General features: G+C 46.5%; 1 protein-coding gene across 3 annotated transcripts in view; it reads right to left on the reverse strand.

Annotated features, from left to right (window-relative positions):
• Positions 1-26,291, reverse strand: part of MAEA (macrophage erythroblast attacher, E3 ubiquitin ligase) — a 75,697-nt gene that overhangs the window by 18,417 nt on the left and 30,989 nt on the right. Inside the window, exon 2 of one of the 3 annotated variants that reach the window (XM_081911822.1) lies at positions 9,644-9,743. In XM_081911822.1, the coding sequence (XP_081767948.1) occupies positions 9,644-9,712 (69 nt within the window). In that variant the 5' untranslated portion in view covers positions 9,713-9,743. Of the gene's footprint in view, positions 1-2,372; positions 2,483-9,643; positions 10,118-26,291 lie in introns of those variants that run through there. The other 2 variants (XM_081911823.1, XM_081911824.1) reach the window with 2 other exon arrangements.

Below are 26,291 nucleotides of genomic sequence, written 5' to 3' on the forward strand. Positions count from 1 at the left end.
ATATTTTACTGTATTTTTGGTTTCTATGGAAGCTGCCCAGAGTGGCTGGGGAGGCCCAGCCAGATGGGCAGGGTATAAATAATAAATTTATTATTATTATTATTATTATTATTATTGCACATATTCCAAGCTGGAGAAGCCTGGTCTCCACTCATAGACAACAACTTTCCATAGATTTGAAGGTGTGTTTTCCAGTCCTACTTGGAGATGTTTACTGTATCTTATGTGGAAAACTCTCAACAAAAATTTTAAAATAGATTTTTAAAAAACCCAGTTGGCTCTCCCTCCATAAAGGTGTTCTAATAACTGTATCTCTAGCTGCAGGTCTCACTCAATATGTCAAAGTACTTAAAGCACTCAGGCGTTTGATATGTTCTATGTAGTATCCTTTGCTGTATTAGTCTTGATCAAGTATCTAATTAAGCAGATATAAATGTCTGTAAAGCTGCCTTCCAATCCAGAAGCTGCAATCTGAGTTTAAATTTTGTGTTCCACTTACTTCTGATAGTCTAAATTAGGTGTTTCTATTCCTCAGCATATGAAATGCTAACATTTAAGACTTATTGTGAAAACCACAGTGCAGGCCTCCTGCAGCACGTCAAGTGGGTCTACCACAGTGAGCACACATCTGGACCAGATTTTGCCTCAAGCTATATGCATTGCTTGAGAACGCGGGTGGCGCTGTGGGTTAAACCACAGAACCTAGGACTTGCCAATCAGAAGGTCGGCGGTTCGAATCCCCGCAACGGGGTGAGCTCCTGTTGCTCGGTCCCAGCTCCTGCCAACCTAGCAGTTCGAAAGCACGTCAAAGTGCAAGTAGATAAATAGGTACCGCTCCGGCGGGAAGGTAAACGGCGTTTCCATGCGCTGCTCTGGTTCGCCAGAAGCGGCTTAGTCTTGCTGGCCACATGACCCAGAAGCTGTATGCCGGCTCCTTCAGCCAGTAAAGCAAGATGAGCGCCGCAACCCCAGAGTCGGTCACGACTCGACCTAATGGTCAGGGGTCCCTTTACCTTTACATGCATTGCTATGCTACCTCGGGGGCAGGAATTGAATGCCTCCCAAAAGGCTACAATGCTATAAATGCTTTAAATTTATTGCTTTCACTCTGAATTTATGGGAGATTTAGAACAACTTTATATAACATCCACAGGAATGGTTTGCTTGCTAGTTAAACATGAGATGCCACAAATGATTAAACAGGCATGAGCATAAGAGTCAAAATGAAGTTGGACCACAATCAACATCTAGGCTTGTACAGCAGCTTTTGTAGGAGCATAATGTGCAGGGCACCTTAAATGCTTAGAGCCTAGAGCTACTTAGCAGGGATACTAAAAATAGAGACTAGGTAGATAAAACATAGGTATTGCCCTTATGACCCAACTGTGATATATTAGAACAAAAGAGACAAAAGATGCGATATTTTTTTCAGAAGTTGGAATCCTCTTATTTAATAGTGTTTGAAAATAAATTCAGTGCTCTTTATTCAAAGTTTTGATTCAAATTGTAAGTAACTGCAACTATAAAACCACAATTAAACAGTACATTTTTTACATTTAATATATTTACATTTACTGTATCTTTTAAAAGTATGCATTGATAGAAAACTAATAAACTTCCCCTCCATTCATATTTGAAAAACAATACAGACCATTCTTTCTTTATTTGCTTCCTGAAATCCAACACACTCTAAAGAATTCTTTGTATTTATTCGTCTTGACCTTGTCGCTCAATAATCCCAGCCTTCAGAAATTTGTCTAGCTGAAGGGCAGTATGAACTACGCAAACTATTATGCTAGTACAGAAGTGCCAGCAAATACCTTTTCCTCCAACTGTTATAAAACAGTTGCCTGTGGGTATAACACAGCAGACATAAGAAACCTAACCCCTCCCTCCTTATGGTCTACGGCCACAATAAAGTAGTGTTGTTTTTGTTGTAACCAAGTATTTGCCTATATAATCAACATTTAGCCAGATTTTTGAATAGTGCTTCAGATAAGCACCATTATATATCGAGGGGGAAATGGGATGGGATGGCACAGAGAAGCGATTTCCCTCCAGGGCATCAGATGGCCACCTACTTATGGTGGCTGTGAATTCGGCCTCTGCGTGAAAGGAAGCCTACACATGTACAATGTTGTCACAGAGCTGCCTCCCCTTCATAGACACAAGGCCATGGGAGAGGGGAATGGCTAGTGGGAGCATGAAGAATGGTTTCTGAGCACAATCTCACTATTCCTCCTATGTTCACCCACTGCACAAGGTCACCCATCTAAATATCCCTATTATTCTTTTCAGAGTGGATTAAAACACCATAATACCACTGCTGAGCAAAAAATGGGAGAGAGGATTTCCAGTTCCTCGACACAAACCCAGAAGCTGTTCCAACTGTCTTACAATCCACCTTAGTGCAAATCCCAGAGGATTCAAAAATATTCCACACGCCAAGACAACCAACATCAAGTAGCGCCATCTCTGTTTTCCCAGTACAATGATTTTTGCATCACAATGCAATTGTTTCATATCAATGGGTGTAGCTGAGCCTCTCTCTATCTGCTGTTAAGACAAGACCTCACACAGGCTGGGCAGAACCTCTGCACCCTTAAAATGCTTCTGTCAACTTGAGTAGAGGTTAAACTACAGGGAGCCCACTGAGCAGCATATGCAATCTGAAGGCAGCGGGATCTGGAGAACAGAGAGAATGGACTATGCTGCCATGGGAAAGGAGGTAATAGGATCACACAATGAATAGGATCAGCCCTACAAGCTGTTTTATCTATTTATTTAATGTATTTTTTTCTTAACCACCCTTCATCAGAGGATTATACTGCAGTGCACACAGCGTTCGAAACTCCCATTGTTCTAGGCGCATTTTGCGACAGGGAATTACATAAACGCAAGCAGTTTCTGAGCTCTGGGCGCAGTACTGCGCCTAAGATTTCAGATTAAAATTGCCACTGTGACTCAGAAGTAAATCCCAACCAAGTTCAATGGGGCTTCCTCCCAAGTAAAACGTGCATGGATTGGGAACCTGAACACTTTCTTTTCTTTTAAACCCAACATGCCTTGTTTAGGTTTTAGTTGCCTTGTTTAATGTACTTTAAATGTATGGTGTGCTTTTAATTTGAAATATACTAGCCAGTTAGTTATGATGGTCTAAGTAGTGCATGTTCAAGTGTTATCTACCTCAGTCACATAAAAGGTAAAGGGACCCCTGACCATTAGGTCCAGTCGTGACCGACTATGGGGTTGCGGCACTCATCTCGCTTTATTGGCCGAGGGAGCCGGTGTACAGCTTCCGGGTCATGTGGCCAGCATGACTAAGCCGCTTCTGGCGAACCAGAGCAGCGCACGTAAACGCCGTTTACCTTCCCGCCAGAGCGGTACCTATTTATCTACTTGCACTTTGAAGTGCTTTCAAACTGCTAGGTTGGCAGGAGCAGGGACTGAGCAACGGGAGCTCGCCCCGTCGCAGGGATTCGAACCGCCAACCTTCTGATCGGCAAGTCCTAGGCTCTGTGGTTTAACCCACAGCGCCACCCGCGTCCCCTCGGTCACATAGCGATGCTTAAAATCAAAACAAATTTTGGAGCGGGATCATTGAAAGGCCCTTAAATCTTAGGTTTGTTTACTGGACCCTCAAGGTGGGTGCCTCTGCCATTAGTTGCACAGGCCTTTAATATGTGTTAATTGTGGTGCCAAAAAGATATGTTTATATGCAGTGCTTTTTTTCTGGGGGGACGCGGAGAGATGCATACCGCTAAACATTTTATGAATCTAAGTTTGGCCTCACTGAGGGGCAGTATTTCAATATGAGTGGGAAAATGAGAGTACCCCTAAACATTTTTTAAGGGGGGAAAAGCACCGTTTATATGAAGGAAAGGGTGTGTGGGGAGAATCGAGGGCTTCTCTGCAGAGTGGAAGAAAAGGAGGGCCTTTTGCTGCCTCCCCACTTCCAGCCACTCTCTGAAGACTGCAGAAGGGACCCCCTTAAGAATATGGCGGGGGGCGGCGGCAGGGGAAGCATAACTTTTGAAGATGAGGACTAGACCATGTGAAAAACAAACATAATATTTTAGCTGCAGTTCATTCATTTTCAGCTTTGTATTCTTGTTATAAAAAAGGGTGACTAGACATTCCATTGTTGCACCCATAACCTAGGTTTAAGGTGCCATTTGGCTCCTAGCTTTCATATCTCAGTTTCTAATACAGAGTGCACAGTATGAATAAAAATATTCACACAACCTATGAATACAATTAGTAAAGTGCAGAGGATTCCCCTGCCATAAAGATGGACATTAACAGTTCAAATAATTTTAAAATATTGTCATTATAGGAACAAAGATAAAAAAATTATATGATATACACACCCTGAATAAATTTGCTAGCTGTTACTGCTAAATTTCATTTTTAAAAAGCATAACAAATGTTTTTACCTTTTTATTCAGCCATTCTCCAAGACGTTCAGAACAACATACACAGTTATCTGAGTGATTTTATACCAACAGCATGGTGAGAATGAGAACATGACTGCCCCAACATTACCTAATGAGTTTATTGTCAAACAAGGATTCGAATTTGGGTCTCCTAGACTTGGTTCATTCAACTATACCAGGGAATGAAAATCTGTGGCTCCCAGGATGCTGCTCAACAACATCTCGAGGGCCACAGATTATCCACCCATGAACACACTGATAATGTAAAGGGGGTGGGGAGGAGATGAACAAAGCAATTGATTACTCAACTTCCAAGAACTGGGTGAGATGGGAATCAGCTAAAACAACCTAACATCTGGATAGGGTGGTGCCACTCCAGAGCAGTACTACACAGTTGATGGGATATAGGCAGCACTAATTTAATTGTATTTCATTATTTTATATGTAAGCTGGCTTCCAGAGCTTACATATAAAGACATGCTTGATCAAATAAATGTAGATTCAGCATTCTACCCATAAACCTGGACCAAAAGACCCCCTCATGAAGCAAAATATCTGGTAATAAAACTGAATTTCCTTTGATTAATCTTTTTTTACATAAAAAAATCCAAAAAATGGCATCACAAATATTGCCATTATCAAAGATAAAGTAAAACCTATACATAAGATAAGCAAGAAAGGGAAATCTACAAAGACAATAAAATCAGTGCTATATATGTAAGTAAATAAATAAAATTACAGACCAAGTATGACTAATGCTCCAAGCATTCATGCCACTTCTATCAAGAAGAGAGATTGCTGGGTACCAGCTTGGGGGAGTGCAATGACCTACAATGTTTTGCTTCCATCCACACAACTGGTTTGTCAGAAGGAAACGGTATTGTATTCCTTTCATTGCTTTCTTCAAACCACTAGGCCTGATTGTCCACCACCATTTTCTTAATTTCTGCTCCAGATAGACAGATCAAACTAAGTTTCTAGACATATGTAACATTTTTAAATTTCAATATATCATTACCACTAAACCTTTTATATTTTATACACTGTTGGGCATTTCACTCGTTTCACACAATCCTCTTGAGATTCTGGAACATACTGCAGCATGTCATCAACTGAGATCACTATAGGAACCTAAGGAGCATTGACGAACGTACTAGAACTGTATTAGTCAAGTAACTGACAACACAGATGAAAAACCAGGAAAGATGTAAAATGAACTGAGTTCCTTTATGTGTGGACTGTTCAAAGAAAATGCCCAAAGCGGAGATGTTTCAACTGCTGCTTGCTGGATGGACCACGAAAAGGATATTGCTTTGCTTTCTGCCTACTTACTCCTCCTTGCCCTTTTCTACCTAACCGTAAAGTATAATTAACAAGAATTACCTATTGTCTGATTATTTTATGATGTTTGTTGCCTTATTTTAATGCTGGAAACCATTTTGTGATTTCATTTTATTTGTAAAACTAAAAAAGCAACGCATCAGTGGAAATATGTATATGTGTGTGTGTACACACACACACACACACACACACATATATATATATATATACACACACACACACACACACTCAGCAATCCCATTGTGCTTTGTTTTTACTTCTGAATAGTTTTCTATAATATAGTACAGTACTGTAAATAAATAAATGGTGGTATTCATCAATAGAAAATCTGAACGATATAAACAGCAATTCTAACAGTAACCGATGATAACCACCAAGTAAGCAGGTTTGAATTGTTCAGAGTTCATTTCCTTAAATGTAAACAGCAGCTTAAACCAGGGCAGTCCAACAAACTGCCCAAGGGCTGCATGCAGCTTTCGGCAACTTTTGGCACATGCCCCAGAGCCCTCGTGCTGCCTTCCCAAAGCCAGGTAAGCAAGGCTCTGGGCTTTGGGAAGGAGGTGAGAGGAATCTAGGACACTGTTAGAGCCCTCCCACCTCTTCCCCAGAGGCCTCTCACCTCCTTCCCAAGCCTAATTAGCAGTTTCCCAGCTTTGGGAATAAGTTGGAAGAGCTCTAGGACACGTTTCCTTCCAAAGATCCCACATCTTGCTTAGCTGGCTTTGGGAAAGCACCATGAGGGCTTGCAGTAAAGGTAAAGGGACCCCTGACCATTAGGTCCAGTCGTGGCCGACTCTGGGGTTGAGGTGCTCATCTCGCTCTATAGGCTGAGGGAGCCGGCATTTGTCTGCAGACAGCTTCCAGGTCATGTGGGCAGCATGACTAAGCCGCTTCTGGTGAACCAGAGCAGCGCACGGAAACGCCGTTTACCTTCCCGCCGGAGCGGTACCTATTTATCTACTTGCACTTTGATGTGCTTTCGAACTGCTAGGTTGGCAGGAGAAGGGACCGAACAATGGGAGCTCACTCTGTTGCGGGGATTCGAACCGCCGACCTTCTGATCGGCAAGCCCTAGGCTCTGTGGTTTAACCCACAGCTCCACCCGCATCCCTGAGGGCTTGCAGGGAGGTTATCAAATTTTGGCCTCAGTCCTCCCCCCCCCCCTTTGCATATGACAAGGCCCATGGGTTCCATGGTGTTGGGTCACCATTAAACTGTTCTCACTAAGCCAACACTGCAATAACTGAAAAAGTGTATTAATTCTGATGTTTAATTCATTAGCTGGAATAGACAACTAAAAATCCTTAGTAAAAGGGGTATTTTAGAAAAGCCTTATACAAACAAATAAGTATACCTGGTTTTAAATTGACTTCACTCAACATTCATAACCCCACTACGAAATAAAAACACATGTCCTCTGGAGCTAAAACACAATGACCAATATCTTTAAAATGGACTGTAGTTCTTCAATTTCCCTTCTGTTCCTAATGGACATGGATTTTAAAAAGTTTGTAAAGCTCAAGCAGGAGATCATGTTGATTCAGCTATATGCTTTAAAAAAGAGGAAAGGTGCAGAAGAAAGGGAAAGCAGACAGATGATGTTATCAATATATGAGAAGTTCAAAGAGAAAAATGAGGCTTGTTTTTTTCCAGTCAATTGTGCAATTTTTACTACACATACCTAAGAGATGAGGCCTTTCCAGTTTTCATTTTCTATCACTAATCATGACGGAATTATTTCCATCCCAGCTATAAGGCTCCTATATACAATATACAATTTGATTTACTCACCTTATGACTATACTATGATTCAAGCCAACATACTTTTGACATCACTATTGTGTACTAGGAAGAGCTACACCTTTTATTAATAGCTCTCTTCCATTAAAATGTTTGTGCCTTGTTATCAAGATCCTCCGTTTAGGCTTTAAGACAAAGGCCATGCCAATGAATCATTTGCCTCTTTTCTGCATCAGTTTAGTTCTAAGGAGCTTTCCCCAGGTAGCCCTTGGCCTCCCTTTCTGTATATCAACACAAGAAACATGCTCTTGGAAGCAACCTTTTATTTCCCCCCTCTAATTTATATTTATTCTTCTTCTAGTCTGTCCCTGCCTCTATGGAACCCTCAAGATTATTCCAAGCATTAGCTGGTCAAAAATAAAGCCTTTGGGAAAAAAGGTGCTCATTGAGCAGGTGGTTACACTTGGATTTTGGAATTTTCCATAATCTGATTTCCAGCTGCATTTTGTTACTGAAACAGTATTCAACATCCTGGTGTAGGCAAATAAACGTCCTATTAATGCTTCTGGACCTCCTGGTAGTTTTTGGCAACTATCAAACTGGTATCCTGCTCAATGTTTAAAGTGAGGAGTAGAGGTACTACATCTACATCAGCAATGGGGACCCTGTAACCCTCCATATGTTGTAGGATTTAACTCCTAGCAAGCGTGTCCTATGGTAAGGAACATCAGGAACCACGGTCCAACATCTGGATGGCCATATGTTCCTCCTAATCGTAATGAAAGCACTGAAGGTCATCTAGGGGTTTGGGGGCCAGACTCACCAGTGCTCTAATGGCACCATATCCACTTCTTTGTTTCATCAAATTCAGAGGATGCTGTGAAAATTTGAAATGGATATTCAAACCTCGGTTGTTGAACGTAAGCCTTTTTGGCTTCCGAAATGTTCAACAACCAAGGCGCAGCTTCCAATTGGTTGCAGGAACTTCCTGCACGCAAGTGGAAGCCGTGTTGGATGTTTTGTGTGTGTGATTTTTTGTGTGTGTGGTTTTTTTTAAAGGTAACCTAGCAAGATAAATACCATGAATAGCAAAGACAAGGCTGCATGGGTGAAGCCTCTCGCCACATCACATACACACACAAAATGAAGATTAAATCTCTCACCATATGTGTGTGTGTGTGTGTGTGTATATGGGGGTGTTTATGTGTGTGTGTGTGTGTATCATGGGGGTGGGGTGTATATACAAATGTATATATTCTTTTGTGTGTGTGCACATTGTATATGTGTGTGTGTATATAAGAAAAGGTAAAGGGACCCCTGACCATTAGGTCCAGTCGTGACCGACTTTGGGGTTATGGCGCTCATCTTGCTTTACTGGCCAAGGGAGCTGGCGTACAGCTTCCGGGTCATGTGGCCAGCATGCCTAAGCCGCTTCTGGTGAACCAGAGCAGTGCACGGAAACACTGTTTACCTTCCCGCCAGAGCGGTACCTATTTATCTACTTGCACTTTGACGTGCTTTCGAACTGCTAGGTTGGCAGGAGCTGGTGACCGAGCAACGGGAGCTCACCCTGTTGCGGGGATTCGAACCGCCGACCTTCTGATCGGCAAGTCCTAGGCTCTGTGGTTTAACCCACAGCGCCACCCGCATACACACATATACACTGTATATACACACACACTGTATATCATGTGTATATGTACATGTATATAGTGTATACATATATATAAAATCATATATATATATATATATATATATATATATATATATATATGCACACACACACATATATATACACACACACAATGTATACACACACACACATTGTATATTAGATTTTATATATATATGTGCGTGTGTATATATTTGTATATGTGTGTGTGTATATTTGTACATATATACACACATCCGTATCTAAATACGTATACACCCCCCCCCCCACGATAACAAGAGAGGCGTCTCTCGTTCTCTGGCCCCCCTTTCCCCCCGCTCCTCTCGGGAGCGCCTCGGAGGCCCCCGGCCGCGTTGGTGCGAAATGCCGGGAGGCGTCTCCCCCCCCCCCCGCCAGCCAGGGAACGGAGGCCTGGGAGGAAGCGGGGCCTCGCCGCGGAGAGCGGCCCACCCACCTTGAGCGTCGGGTACTCCTGCACCTTCAGAGTCATCGAGAGCTGAGCGGCCGACTCCTGCACCGCCATCTTGGACCGAGCACCAAACGCCGCCGCCGCCGCCGCCACGGCGCCGCCTCCGCCCGCCCGCGCCGCTCCTTCTCCTCACAGAATCCTGAGGGAGCCTTCGGTACCCCCTCGCGAACTGCACCCTGGGAGAGAAAGCGCTTCCGCCTCCCCCCCCCTCCGGCCTTCGGATGACAGACGAGTCCAGACCAAGGGCCCTCGCTCGCTTCCTTCCTTCCTTCCGCTCCCCCCCTTTCCCCCCCTCAAATGGTTCGTGCCACCAGCGCGACGCGCTGACGCAAGGAAGCAAAGCAGCCAATCAGAGCGCTCCTCCGACACCCGTTCTTCTCTTCTCTTCTCCGTCTCTCTCTGTTTGCGATCTTTTTCGCTTTCCGAGCAGGGATCTGTAAAAGCAGGTTGGGTTGGGGAGGAAGTGACGCGATGGGAGGGGCTTAACGAATCGAGGCGAGGCTTCGGGTTCGACCTGATTGACATCTTCCGGTCGCTGCGCGCCGTCGGCCAATCCAAGCCGGCGGTGGGCGGGACTTTCTAGACGTGGAGTCTGAGGCGGCGCTTTCGAGTTCAGTTTGGCGGCGGCCGCTCAGCGAGCGAGGCGGCTCCCTCGATGGTCTCCTTCGTCGAGCAGCAAGGACAGCGGGCCTGGTTTGTTCCACAATTGTTTCTTCTGGTTGGCGCGACGGGAGTGTTTCTGAGCGTGTACAGAGTTGTTTTCTTTCTAGGCTGGGGGAGGGGAGAGTTTCTTTGTGTGTTTAATGGCCTTAATGGGTTTATTAAACTTATATACTGCTTTCTCATAGTGATTGGTGTGTGTGTGTTTGTGTGTGTGTGTAAAATGAAGTCAATTTTTTTTTAAAAAAAATACTTTATTAAAACCTTGTCATAGTTCAGTAAGATGAAAGAAACAAATCGAAATAAAATGAAATGAAAACACAGAGAAAGAAGAAACAGCGAAGGGAAGAAAAGAGGAAAAATAAAAAGGACTTCTGATTTTCTGTCTATTGGTTACATAAATGAAATTGTTCCAAATGCTCACTTTAGAATGATATCCAACAGATCTACTTTCTGTTAGTTCTTATTGGGTCTCCGTAAAAGGCGGATCTACACGGATCCTCGTGGATCCTCCACTTTTTAAAAAATAATTCCAACAAATGCAATGTCAAATCACACCTAGAAGGCACGCCTACAAACTGGACTAGAAAAAACGTGGATCCAACACTTTGTCGCGCTGCAGCACCACAAAAACATGGATCCGAGGCACGGATCCTCATGAATTCATATGATTTTTATATTGAAACAAAATAAAAACACCATGCTACTGTAGACCACATCTTAGTCTGTAGGAGGAACCAAAAAAATCACGCATCCACTGTTTCGTGGTCCCGCAATGGCGCAAAAACATGGTTAAAAAACACGGATCCTCATGAATCCTAATGATTTTTGCACTAGATCAGCCCAAACTCACTGTCAAATAACACATCATGTCCAGGGGCACAGCATCCACCACAGAAATCACGGGTCCATGGCTTCCTGACCATACCGTGGCCCAAAAACGTGGTTTTCAAGAACAGATCCTCATGGATCCTCACACTTTTTGCATTGGGCAAACCCAAAGTCACTGTCAAATCACACATCATAGCCAGGGGCACAGCCTACACCACAGAAAACTCGGATCCACTCCTGCCTGGCCATACTGTGGCCCAAAAACGTGGTTCCGAAGCACAGATCCTAATGGATCCCCATGATTTTTGCACTAGATCAGCCGAAAGTCACCACCAGATCAAACATCATGGCCAGGAGCACAGCATGCAACACAAAAAACTCAGATCCACGGCTTCCTGGCCACTCCATGGAACAAAAACGTGGTTTTCAAGCACGGATCCCCATGGATCCTCACGCTTTTTGCGTTGGGCCAACCCAAACTCACCGTCAAATCACACATCATGTCCGGAGGCACAGCCTGCACCACAAACAACTCGGATCCACGGCTTCCTGGACACTCCATGGCCCAAAAACGTGGTTTTCAAGCACGGATCCTCATGGATCCTTACGCTTTTTGCATTGGGCCAACCCAAATGCACCGTTAAATCACACATTCTGTCCAGGGGCACAGCCTGCACGACGAAAATCACGGATCCAAGGCTTCCTGGCCACTCCGTGGCCCAAAAACGTGGTTTTGAAGCACGGATCCTCATGGATCCTCACGCTTTTTGCATTGGGCCAACCCAAACTCACTGTCAAATCACATATCATAGCCAGGGGCACAGCATCCACCACATAAATCACGGATCCACGGCTTCCTGGCCATACCGTGGCCCAGAAACGTGGTTTTGAAACACGGATCCTCATGGATCCTCACACTTTTTGCATTGGGCCAACCCAAACGCACTGTTAAATCACACATCCTGTCCAGGGGCACAGCCTGCACGACGAAAATCACGGATCCAAGGCTTCCTGGCCACTCCGTGGCCCAAAAATGTGGTTTTCAAGCACGGATCCTCATGGATCCTCACGCTTTTTGCATTGGGCCAACCCAAACTCACTGTCAAATCACATATCATAGCCAGGGGCACAGCATCCACCACAAAAAACTCAGATCCACGCCTGCCTGGCCATACCGTGGCCCAAAAACGTGGTTTTGAAGCACGGATCCTCATGGATCCTCACACTTTTTTCATTGGGCCAACCGAAAGTCACCATCAGATCAAACATCATGTCCAGGGGCACAGCCTGCACCAAAAAATCACGGATCCACGGTTTCCTGGCCATACCGTGGCCCAAAAACGTGGTTTTGAAGCACGGATCCTCATGGATCCTCACGCTTTTTGCATTGCGCCAACCCAAACTCACCGTCAAATCACACATCATTCCCAGGGGACAGCCTGCACCACAAAAATCACGGATCCACGGCTTCCTGGCCATACCGTGGCCCAAAAACGTGGTTTTCAAGCACGGATCCTCATGCTTTTTGCATTGGGCCAACCCAAACTCACCGTCAAATCACACATCATTCCCAGGGGCACAGCTTACACCAAAAAATACTCGGATCCACAGCTTCCTGGCCACTCCATGGCCCAAAAACGTGGTTTTCAAGCACGGATCCTCATGGATCCTCACGCTTTTTGCATTGGGCCAACCCAAATGCACCGTTAAATCACACATCCTGTCCAGGGGCACAGCACCCACCATATAAATCACGGATCCACGGTTATCTGGCAATGGCATGGCCCAAAAACATGGTTTCGAAGCATGGATCCTCATGGATCCTCACGCTTTTTGCATTGGGCTACCCCAAACTCACTATCACATCACATATCATGGCCAGGGGCACAGCATCCACCACAAAAATCACGGATCCACAGCTTCCTGGCCATACCGTGGCCCAAAAACGTGGTTCCGAAGCACGGATCCTCATGGATCCTCACGCTTTTTGCATTGGGCCAAACCAAACTCCCTGTCAAATCACACATCATAGCCAGGGGCACAGCCTACACCACAAAAAACTCGGATCCACGCCTGCCTGGCCATACCATGGCCCAAAAACGTGGTGCCGAAGCATGGATCCTCATGGATCCTCATGATTTTTGCACAAGCCCAGCCCAAAGTCACCTTTAGATCAAACATCATGGCCATGGGCACAGCATCCACAAAAAAATCACGGATCCACGGCTTCCTGGCCATACCGTGGCCCAAAAACGTGGTTTTGAAGCATGGATCATCATGGATCCCCACGCTTTTTGCGTTGGGCCAACCCAAATGCACCGTTAAATCACACATCCTGTCCAGGGGCACAGCACCCACCATATAAATCACGGATCCACGGTTATCTGGCAATGGCATGGCCCAAAAACATGGTTTCGAAGCATGGATCCTCATGGATCCTCACGCTTTTTGCATTGGGCCAACCCAAATGCACCGTTAAATCACACATCCTGTCCAGGGGCACAGCACCCACCATATAAATCACGGATCCACGGTTATCTGGCAATGGCATGGCCCAAAAACATGGTTTCGAAGCATGGATCCTCATGGATCCTCACGCTTTTTGCATTGGGCTACCCCAAACTCACTATCACATCACATATCATGGCCAGGGGCACAGCATCCACCACAAAAATCACGGATCCACAGCTTCCTGGCCATACCGTGGCCCAAAAACGTGGTTCCGAAGCACGGATCCTCATGGATCCTCACGCTTTTTGCATTGGGCCAAACCAAACTCACTGTCAAATCACACATCATAGCCAGGGGCACAGCCTACACCACAAAAAACTCGGATCCACGCCTGCCTGGCCATACCATGGCCCAAAAACGTGGTGCCGAAGCATGGATCCTCATGGATCCTCATGATTTTTGCACAAGCCCAGCCCAAAGTCACCTTTAGATCAAACATCATGGCCATGGGCACAGCATCCACAAAAAAATCACGGATCCACGGCTTCCTGGCCATACCGTGGCCCAAAAACGTGGTTTTGAAGCATGGATCATCATGGATCCCCACGCTTTTTGCGTTGGGCCAACCCAAACTCACTGTCAAATCACATATCATGGCCAGGGGCACAGCATCCACCACAAAAATCACGGATCCACGGCTTCCTGGCCATACCGTGGCCCAAAAACGTGGTTATGAAGCACGGATCCTCATGGGTCCTCAAGCTTTTTGCACTAGATCAGACCAAACTCACTCTAAGGGGGTATGGGGTTGCTTGTGCGTAAAGCGCAAACTGCACCGAGCTGTGTAGTTTGGACAAAACTTTCACCCCAGGCTGGACAGTCAGTACACCAGGACTGTCTCAATCACTGGAAGAATCCGTCAGTGGGCGTTTCCTGAATTTCTTCCAACATAAGAGTTCTTTCACACCCAATCATCGTCTCCCTTCTCTGCGCGAAAGCTGTCTGCGCAGAGTGGGCGTCCCCAGAGGAGGTCCTGTGCTCTCCCCGCTGGTTTCACTGGCAGAGTCCTGGAGCCTTCTCTCCGCAGCTCCCTCGGACTCCCCTTTCTCTCTGGTGTCACCTCTATCTCCTTCCCCAGCGGAAGCGTCCTTTCTCCCTCTGCTGGTTCCCTCTCCAGCGTCATCATTTGGGAGCCTCAGCGCCACCCTTGGCTCCGATGGCAGTTCCCTGACAGTCACCATCAAATCACACATCATGGCCAGCGGCACAGCCTGCACCACAAAAATATAGGATCCACGGCTTCCTGGCCACTCCATGGCCAAAAAACGTGGTTTTGAAGCACGGAACCTCATGGATCCTCAAGCTTTTTGCATTGGGCCAACCCAAACTCACTGTCAAATCAGACATCATGTTCATGGGCACAGCCTGCACCAAAAAAAAAACCCCGGATCCACGGCTTCCTGGACACTCCATGGCCCAAAAACGTGGTTTTCAAGCACGGATCCTCATGGATCATCACACTTTTTGCATTGGGGAACCCCAAATTCACCCTTTATTCAAATATCTTGTACATAACTACAGATCTGACCACAAACATCATGGATCTACTGCTTCATGACCCTGGCCAAATGCTACCCTGGATATATTGGCCAATTTTTAGGTGGTTGTGCTGGGATGGAGGAAACGGAGTCGGCTGAATCTCTATCCATTAAAGATGGGCGTCCAATGGCTGGGCCAGAATAATTTCAGTTTGGTTTGCCAGCTCCCAGCTCTTCATGTGGTGCAATAGTCACCTGTAGCTGCCATCAGGAGTCCCGGTGTGATCCTGGATGCTTCTGTCTCTATGGAGGCAATGGTCACAAATTTAGCCAAACTGGAATTTTTGAATCTATGTCAGGTTAGGCGATCGGTACTGTACCTGTCCCTTTCCAACCTAGCCATGGTGATCCATGCAGTAGTCACTTGCAGACTAGACTACTTTAACTTGCATTACACCTGAGCCGGGGAGGGCAGGGTATAAATGCGAGAGAGAGAGAGAGAGAGAGAGAGAGAGAGAGAGAGAGAGAGAGATATGCAGGCTACCCTTGATATCCAGAAACTCCAAATGGTCTAAAATGCAGATGCATGAGTTCTTACTTGGACTTTGTGGAGAGCCCACATTCAGTTGGTTGTTCATCAGCTGGATTGGCTCCAGTTGGAGTATCGAATCAGGTTCAATGTTTTTGTGCTAATCTTTAAAGCTCTAAACAGTCTGTGACCTTTCTTATCTGTGGGAATTATCTTCCAATACAACCCCCATGAGTGTGACGCTCATCTAACAGCAACCTACTGGTGGTCCCTGGCCCAAAACATATCCAGCTGTCCTCAACCAGAGCCAGAGCCTTTTTGGTGGAATGCTTTGTCTAATGAGACCAGGGCTCAGTGCAATCTATCTCGGTTCTCTCACTTGTCATGGTGAGTGGGCTTGCACATTCCTATGACCCTTGTGAGCGAAGCCGTTGGGAATCTCGTACTCCCAGCAGGGTCACCCAAGGTGGTAAGGTCAAAGAAAATTAAGTATGCTCAGAGTCCTGTAGTGATTTCATGCTCTTTATTGCAGCTTGTAAAACAGTGATTGAATTTCCCCCCCAAACCTCAGGCTTTTATATACATTATTTACACAATGAGTCCCGTCTGACTGGCTGATTCTGCTTCCCTCCAGGAGCCTGATTGATCTTTTCCTGCAAGCCAATCAGTTCTTGCGTTCTAGGATCCTACTTGCCTATTGTTCTAGGATCCAAGCTTAGTACATAACAGGGAAGGAGCTAGACAAAGAATGATCCAAGAAGTCCTCAACGGCAGAACAGGCGGGTGATAACAAGCAGTGTGTTACAACGGTTCTGAAGGCGGATGAAGGCTGCAGCAGATAGGATCCACCAGTTTGTCGTGACTACTCATGCCATCAGAACAGAGCCCTACTGCGAAGGCTGTGCGTTGGTCAGCGTGCACTGATCCACACACATAAAACAAATTCACGCACAGGCGTCTCCCAAAAACCCAACCCAAGCCCCCCAAACCCTCCCCCCATGGCGATCACTAAATGGCTACGGGGGCAGGAATGTGAAGCCCCTAGTCATGAACCGACACATGGGCAGTCAGTCGTTCTGACTCAAGGAATGAGGCAGTTGAGCAGCTGAGCAGCTGTATCCATGACTGAGCAGCCCTTTTTAGGATCCACTATGCTCACCCCGAAAAGGGGAAGGGGCTGGAAACGGTGCCCTAAACATAGTATGCCTCCCTTTTTCCCTGACTGGATTACGGCGCCTGGGTGGAATCTCTTTTCCCATAGTTTGAATCCATTATTCTGCATCCTAGTCTCTAGAACAGCAGAAAACAAGCTTGCTCCCTCTTCAACATGACATCCCTTCAAATATTTAAAAATGGCTATCATGTCACTCCTTAATCTTCTCTTCTCTAGATTAAACAAATCCAGCTCCCTAAGTCTCTCCTCATAGGGCTTGGATTCCAGACCTTTTACATTTTGGTCACCCTCCTCTGGACATGCTCCAGTTTGACAATATCCTTCTTTAACTGTGGTGCCCAGAACTGGACACAGTATTTCAGGTGTGGTCTGACCAACCAGAATAGTGTGGTAGCATTCCTTCACTTGATCTAGACACTATACTCCTATTGATGCAGCCCAGAATCGCATTGGCATTCTTAGCTGCCACATCAGACTGTTGACTCATATTCAGCTTGTGGTCGACTAAGACTCCCAGATCCCTTTCACAGGTACTGTTGTCAAGCCAAGTGCCCCCCACCTGTGCATTTCATTTTTTCTATCCAGGTGGAGTACCTTACATTTCTCCCTATTGAACTCCATATTGTTGGTTTTGGCCCAGCTCTCTAGGCTATTCAGGTCATTTTGAATTCTGACTCTGTCCTCTGGTGTATTAGCAACCCCTCCCAGTTTGCAGTCATTTGCAAATTTGATTAGCACACCCTCTATTCCATCATCCAAATCATTTATAAAAATATTGAATAGCACCAGGCCCAGGACAGAACCTTGTGGAACCCCAATAGTCATTTTTTTTCAAGGATGAAGGGGAGCCACTGATGAGCACTCTTTGGGTTCAGCCCGTCAACCAATTACAAATCCACCTAACAGTAGCTTTGTCTAGCCCACATTTTACTAGCTTTTTTGCAATAATATTATGGGGGACCTTTTCAAAGGCCTTACTGAAGTCAAGGTAAGCTGGTACAAGGGAAAGCAGGATTGTAATTACCATAAAAATTACTGATCACTTTGGATCAGCAGTCTCAACCTAACCCGCTATGTGGGGAGAGCCACGTATTCCTTTGGAAGGCAAGTGGAATACAGTGTGATATACTGACAGCTGTTTTAAAAGATGTAACTGTAACTTTAAATCCAGTATCAGAAAAAAATAAAAATAGATGGTCCCTGTGTGGATAGTCATGTTTGCATGATGGGGCCACCTCTAGTGACCATGTGGCCTGATATAAGAGTGTTCTAAAATCATTCCTGAAAGTAGACTGATTGAGAATGACACACGCATAGCTTTTGCTCTTCCATTATCAGGGTGAGCTGAAGCAAATTCTTTGGGCTTAGCAATATTTCCTACAGCATTCTTGCTGAAGGACATTGGAGAGTTAGGTGAGGGTCACTTTTCTGTTTTTCCATCAAGCCCCCAGACAAGAATGCTACAGCATCAGCCCCAAACACTCAGTCTCATAACAAAAAATACTCAACGGGGTTAGGGCTGAGGGTAGGGGAAGTACAATCATGATCTTTCCAGTCCTCTAGAAGCTGACCCTTTTGGTCATTTTGGTCATGGAGCCAAATATCTGTTCCCAAGTTTAAAGATCTAAACAAGTAAAGAACAAGCTTGCCCTTTACATGCAAAAGCCCTGAAATTCAGCCCATTGGGCAACGGATCATGGGGCTGGGAGGAGGGAGGTAAGGACTAGCACCTTCTCTGCCCTCCAACTCCCACAGCTACACCTGAAAGTTTCATGATGGAGTTCTATTTGAGAAGCTGAATGTTTATAAAGGCACTTAGCCAATTTCTGCCACGGAAATTCTGAACAGAAACACTCTGCAGGTTCAGCCCCCAAAAGAAACTGCTCTATGGTCTCTGTGTTGGGAAATGGGAAAGGATCTTGCTCATCACCAACCTTCCCTCCACAAATCAGTATCACTATGAGGCTGAACTGAACAGCTTGCTCCAGAGTTTTAAGAGATACGTTTCTGTGGTGTAGTGGTTAAGAGCAGTGGACTCTAATCTGGTGAGCTGGGTTCGCTTCCCCGCTCCTTCACATGCAGGCTGCTGGGTGACCTTAGGCCAGTCACACTTCTCTCTGAACTCTCTCAGCCCCACCTACCACACAAGGTGTCTGTTGTGGGGGTGGAAGGGAAAGGAGATTTTTAGCCACTTTGAGACTCCTTCAAGTAGAGAAAAGCAGGATATAAAAACCAACTCCATGAATAAGAATTCGATGGAAAAGGACCATCCCTGCCATGATGATGAAAACTATATGTTTGGATTTTGCTGTATTATACCAACCTGTGGAATATGACAGTTTGCAGTTTCAAAATCTATTTGGCCACAGTGGATTGACAGTCTGGACACACGAAAACCTCTGGAAAATCTTTTGAATCAATGCCTATGCGAAAGCAGTGGTACCAGTCCTTGCAGTTTCCTTCACAGTAAACCATAGTTAGGTCACCACTGGGCCTCCTGCACTCTTCCTTCAAGAAACATAGTGACCAGCAGCCTTCAAACAAGGAAGGTAAAATATCTGAGCAATAGGTTAGTGGGCATGATCGAGACACAGTAATGTGACTCTCTTTCAATATTTGTCTCTTCTTGGGAGGAACAGCATCAATTTCCACTTGAAAATATTTGTCTTGTCCTTCAAAATAGGTTTTCCCACAGTACTGTATTATTTCTTTTGCAAGCCAGGGTCTAGTGGCAGCCATATCCTTTTGTATGAACTGTAATTGGGCAGCAGAAGCAATCAGATGGGCAATGGTACATGTGAAAGGACTGTAGTCACTGGAATTACCTTGCCTGGGTATATCAGTTGGTGTAAAAAATGACCAATCCACAAAACTATAGGGATATTTTGAATCCATCTCATACAGACATGCTAAGAAGGATGTTATTGCATCAATCACAGAGTGGTTCAATCCGTGTTTGGAATCTAGATAGAGCATGGTCTTCCTTTTAAAAATGATTACTATCAGTATCCAGTGGACTTCTCTGTCATCTACTGAAATAATCAAAACATCTTTCTTTAGCACTCCAAATCTCAAACAGTTCTTCAGAGCTTGCACTGGCAATCTTTGACATATCTGCATGAAGTGGCAAGTACGGTAAGTGGGAAAATTGTTCCATTGTGACCCAGCTCTTTGGCCATGATCACCCTGGAGGCAAGAAAGGCATCTATTATGCGATCATTTTTCCAGTTTGATCCTTTCAGTGTGGTTATGTCATAGTCATACACACAGATGTTGCCAACTGAACCCACAAGTCCCATGGTTTGTAGACTGAGTGTGGGGAAGGTACAGTTGTGCCATGGGGGAACTGATGTACAAATCAGAGATTTGTCCAAACACTTCTCACTTTGTGTTGAGAATATGGGGCTGCTATCAAAAGAATCAATATTGGTCACTGTCAAATCCTCTTCCCACTTTGTGGAGTGGAGGTCATCTGAGGTTGAGTGCTTTCCGGGTGTCTCATAGTCAGTTGGTGATCTTAAGGAGTCCAACCCCTCAGCAGCCTGCACTGAATTAGATGCTGGAGCTACTGTTATCTTTTCCTGCAGTCTGGGGAACTTTCTTCCTGATCTACTCTTCTGTCTTTTATTTCATTTCAACTGTGTAAGCTGCAACTGGCAAGGCTTCCTTGGTTCTGGTGGCATGCCGATAGATTTTGTGGCAGCTATAATATGGTAACAAGTCCTGGATGATGAGTGTGCACACAATGTCCTGTACGGACTATGCATGCATGGCAGCCCATATGGTTGCCAGGAGAGCGGCTGCCCATACAGCCTGTACGGCCGCCGTGAGAGGGGCTGCCTGTATGGACGCTACACGAGCAGCAGCCTGTACAGTCGCTGCGAGATCAGCTGCCCGTACTGCCCATACAGTCGCTGCGAGAGGGGCTGCCTGTACAGTTGCCGCAAGAGCGGCAGCCCACACAGACGCCACACAAGCGGCAGCCAGTACAGCGACCGTACTGTCACCCTCCCCCCAGCATGGCCCCTTCGTATGCCCCTGCAGTCAATCAAATGTACTATAAACAATCTGAAGTCATGCTGGGCACAATTCACCACTAATCCCGTTCTTTTTCTAAAAACACGTGGTGGACTCCAGGAAAGCTGTCAGCAGGCACCATGATGCCCATGGGCACCACGTTGGAAACCCCCTATTCCAAAGTTTGCACTGACAAAATCTGTTGGCAAGAAAACTTGCAGTTAAACCTCCATTTATAATTACCACCCCCGCAAAGCATCCAACTTTTGTCCCAAAACCATTTGTAGCTGAATTGACGCTAGACATGTGATTGTTTTTCATGGTTACTTTGGTGGTCTCCACCAGGTTGGTTTGATAATTTACATTCACAGGTAAGATCATCACAATCTCTGCCTTGGATATTCTTGAGGTTTAGCAGCATCAAAAATTTCCAGGTGCAGTTCTTCACACTGGAAGCTATGGATATGAATGTCATTTTAATTCAATGTTCTTGGTAATGCAGAACCATTTCAGATAGTGTTTGTATGAATATGGGGTGACCCAGAAAACTGTGGAGCCTTAAATTATATATATATATATATATATATATATATATATATATATATATATATATATATATATATATGCAGGTTTTGGTGTCCTCGGGTGTCTTCCCGTGTAAAAGTTGGGGTGTCTAGGCGACGTTTCGACGAGGTCTCACTCGTCATCTTCAGGCTGGTGCTTTCGGCTTCTTGTTATTGGAACAGAGCAGGATCTCAGTGTTTGAGTTCCTATAAATACTGTTGAGGGGGTGTGGTGTATAGCCTCCAATGTTCTGGGCAGAGAGGAAGTTCCCAGGCTAGTGTGCCTTTTCTTCTTTTGTTCCTTAATTACTTGAGGGATATCTTGAGTGATTTCTTGAGTGATATCCTGAGTACCACTTAGGTGGGTCATTAGGTGTGGATTAGTTGCTAAAGTCTTTGTGTCTTGACCTCTTGAACTTTGTGAAGAGTTTTTCTGAGAAGATGGCTGTACTGCACTTAGTTGTGCTCTGGCTTGGCTTCGTGTATAGGGGCGAGCTGTGGTTTTGTGGCCTGTGTCAGCCAGAAACACCCTCACAACATGAACAAGCGTGACGACACATCCCGCTTGCCAGACATCTGGAAATTAGCCCTCCCCACAAAAACTGACACCAGATCCAGAGGCACACAGAACGCTATCACCAATCAACCACACCAGACCCAAACCCAGACCCTCTCCACAGATAAATTACAGACACCATCCAGTAGCCAAACCATGGTGGCACCTCCGGATGCTGCACCCCCCTGCAATCCCTACACAGATCTGGCTGACACAGGCCACAAAACCACAGCTCGCCCCTATACACGAAGCCAAGCCAGAGCACAACTAAGTGCAGTACAGCCATCTTCTCAGAAAAACTCTTCACAAAGTTCAAGAGGTCAAGACACAAAGACTTTAGCAACTAATCCACACCTAATGACCCACCTAAGTGGTACTCAGGATATCACTCAAGAAATCACTCAAGATATCCCTCAAGTAATTAAGGAACAAAAGAAGAAAAGGCACACTAGCCTGGGAACTTCCTCTCTGCCCAGAACATTGGAGGCTATACACCACACCCCCTCAACAGTATTTATAGGAACTCAAACACTGAGATCCTGCTCTGTTCCAGTAACAAGAAGCCGAAAGCACCAGCCTGAAGATGACGAGTGAGACCTCGTCGAAACGTCGCCTAGACACCCCAACTTTTACACGGGAAGACACCCGAGGACACCAAAACCTGCATTCCTGTACCCGTGAAAATCTACGAAAGCATATATATATATATATATATATGCAGGTTTTGGTGTCCTCGGGTGTCTTCCCGTGTAAAAGTTGGGGTGTCTAGGCCAGTGTTTCCCAACCGGTGTTCCGCGGCACACCAGTGTGCCATGGAACTTTGCCTCGTGTTCCGTGGCGGCGGGCGAGTCGGGCAGTGAGAGGCGGGGCGGCGGCGGCGAGCACACGCGGTGCGGCGAGCGAGCGAGCTCCCACATCCCATTGCCGCTCGCTACTGGGCCTGCGCATCCGCTCGCTACTGGGCCTGCCCTTCCCCACGTGAGCGGGGATTCTCTTCCGCCCCCACGTCAGCGGGGAATCCCATCTCAGCCCCCGCGAGAGCAGGGGAATCCCATCCGGCCACGCCTCCTGGCCAGGCAATCGGCTGGCTGGAGGGGGCGTGGCTTGCCCTTTTTAGGGCCGGAGCGGAGGGGGCTCGCCCTCTCCGGCGAGCCCCATCGCCGCTCGCTACATCCGATCGCCGCTCGCTACTGGGCCTGTGCATGCTCGGTGAGCACACGCGGGGCGGCGAGCGAGCGAGCTCCCACAGCCGACGGCACCAAGCAGGGGCCCTTGGCCGTGCCGGTGCCCACCGTGCCCGCCTCCACCCAGGAGGGCGGCAAGCAGCCACCGCCACCACCACCCCCGCTGCCCGGCAACCGCGCCGCCGCCCCCGGCTCCCCGCGGCGGGTGATCGTGCAGCAGCCACCGTGCAGGCTTCGACGGGCGAGCTGCTCCGCTGCCTGGGGGATTCCCTTCAACAGGCATCAAGCAGCCTGCCTCCCTGCTTTTTCCAATTAAGGGAACCTCCACTCTCCTGCCCCTCCGTGTTTCTCACCCCAAAGCCTTGTGGGCAGCAGGAAGTGGGGCCGTCCTGCGCCGGGTGGCTGCTGACACGTCCCTTGGGCAGGAGAGGCATCCGGCTGGATGAAGGCAGCGACGCCGGGGGAACGAAAAAGCACGGCAGGTCTGAGTTGGTGCCTGGAAGGACACAGACTGCTTCATGTCGCTGCATTCCACAGCTCCGAGGCTGGCAGGTGAGTGCGTGCACTCCTCTCTCTCATTTTATTTAATGTGCATTTTTGAAGCATGTGGAAATATCCTGCGTCATCAACCACTTTGGGGAAAGTGTGCGTGTGTGTGTTTGGGGCTAGATTTCATGCATGCCTTTTTTTTTTTAAGTTCTCTTCCTGCTTCATCCACATTCACCCCCCAAAAGGCCATTTTCTGTGTGCTGAATAAATTCTGCAACTCAAACGGCACGAGGTGCCAATGCATCGGGGCTGTGGAATTTATTCTGCTTGCAGAATTCTGCAACTCAACCGCATTTTGATGTTTAAATGTTGTATTTTAATCTTGTTTTTAAGTTATATTTCAATCAACTTGTTTTATTATTTTTTTTTATTTCAATCAACTTGTTTTTTATTTTTTAAACATTTGCTAATGGTGGTGTGCCTCGAGATTTTTTTCATGAAACAGGTGTGCCTTTGCCCAAAAAAGGTTGGGAAACACTGGTCTAGGCGACGTTTCGACGAGGTCTCACTCGTCATCTTCAGGCTGGTGCTTTCGGCTTCTTGTTACTGGAACAGAAGACACCCGAGGACACCAAAACCTGCATTCCTGTACCCGTGAAAATCTACGAAAGCATATATATATATATATATATACCGGTATATTCAATTTTATAAGGATAGGGAAGTACAGAAAGGGAAATGGGGGAGGGGATAGATAGATAGATCGATTAGAAAATTAAAAGACCTATAAAGAATATCAAATCCTACAAAGTACTACTACTACTACAATACTACTACTATATTTGTACCCTGCCCATCTGGCTGTGTTTCCCCAGCCACTCTGGGTGGCTTCCAAAAAAAGGAAATAAAAATACATTAAAAAGTCACACATTAAAAACATCCCTAAACAGGGCTACCGTCAGATGTCTTCTAAATGTCAGGTAGTTGTTTATCTCTTTGACATCTAATGGGAGGGCGTTCCACAGGGCGGGCACCACTACCAAGAAGGCCCTCTGCCTGGTTCCTTGTCGCTTTGCTTCTCGCAGTGAGGGAACCACCAGAAGGCCCTTGGTGCTGGACATCAGTGTCTGGGCAGAATGATGGGCGTGGAGATGCTCCTTCAGGTTTACTGGGCCGAGGCCATTTAGGGCTTTAAAGGTCAGCACCAAAACTTTGAATTGTGCTTGGAAATGTACTGGGAGCCAATGTAAGTCTTTCAGGACATGTGTTATATGTTCTTGGTGGCCACTCTCAGTCACCAGACTAGCTGCCGCGTTCTGGATTTGTTGTAGTTTCCTGGTCACCTTCAAAGGTAGCCCCACGTAGAGCACATTGCAGTAGTCCAAGCGGAAGATAACAAGAGCATGCACCACTCTAGTGAGTCAGTCTCCGGGCATGTAGGGTCTCAGCCTGCGTACCAGATGGAGCTGGTAGACAGCTGCCCTGGATACAGAATTGACCTGTGCGTCCATGGACAGCTGTGAGTCCAAAATGACTCCCAGGCTGCACACCTGGTCCTTCAGGGGCACAGTTACCCCATTCAGGACCAGGGAGTCCTTCACACCATCCCACCCCCTGTCCCCCAAGAACAGAACTTCCATATTGTCAGGATTCAACCTCAATCCATTAGCTGCCATCCATCCTCCAACCGCCTCCAAGCACTCACACAGGACCTTCACCGCCTTCACTGGTTCTGAGTTGAAAGAGAGGTAGAGCTGGGTATCATCCGCATATTAATGGACACCAAGCCCAAACCCCCTGATGATCCCTCCCAGCAGCTTCATGTAGATGTTAAAAAGCATGGAGGGGAGGACGGAACCCCGAGGCACCCCACAAGTAAGTCTGAACACTCATCCCCCACCACCACTTTCTGGACACAGCCCAGGAGGAAGGAGCAGAACCACTGTATAACAGTGCCCTCAGCTCCCAGCTCCTCTAGACGGTCCAGAAGGATGTTTTGATCGATTGTATCAAAAGCCGCTGAGAGATCCAGCAGAACTAGGAAACAGCTCTCACCTTTGTCCCTAGCCCCCCGGAGATCATCAACCAGTGTGACCAAGGCAGTTTCAGTCCCATGGTGAGGCCTGAATCCCGATTGGAAGGGATCCAAATGGTCGGTTTCACGCATCCAAGCAACCTGCCCACATTCTCGGGAGTAACGGATTGAAATTCGTTCCATGCAACTTGACCAGACAGGGCTCTAGCACTCTCCTGCCCCGACCCTGCTACCTCCTTCCGAATATTAGCAACTTTATCTGCATAGAAATTTGAAAAATCGTTGCAGGAGATCTTGGGGTCTTTACAAGGCCCCAGTGGTAAAGGTGGTTCCGTTAAATTGCAAACCACCTGAAAGAGTCTCCAGTACTATTTTCTACAGATGCAATAGAGGCGGTGAAGAAAGTCTTCTTCGCCGTCGCTATCGCCACTTCGTAGGCCCGACATTGAGCTCTAACCTGTGTCCGGTCCAATTCAGAATGAGTTTTCTGCCACCGGCGCTCTAGCCGTCTCAGCAATTGTTTCCTCACCCACCGCTCCAAACAAAACCACGGGGCTGTCCGGGCTCCATGCAGTCGGAGAGGGCGCTTCGGAGCCAGACAGTCGA

The sequence above is a fragment of the Podarcis melisellensis genome (assembly GCF_964234715.1).
Source record: "Podarcis melisellensis genome assembly, chromosome: 5".
Lineage (NCBI taxonomy): Eukaryota > Metazoa > Chordata > Lepidosauria > Squamata > Lacertidae > Podarcis > Podarcis melisellensis.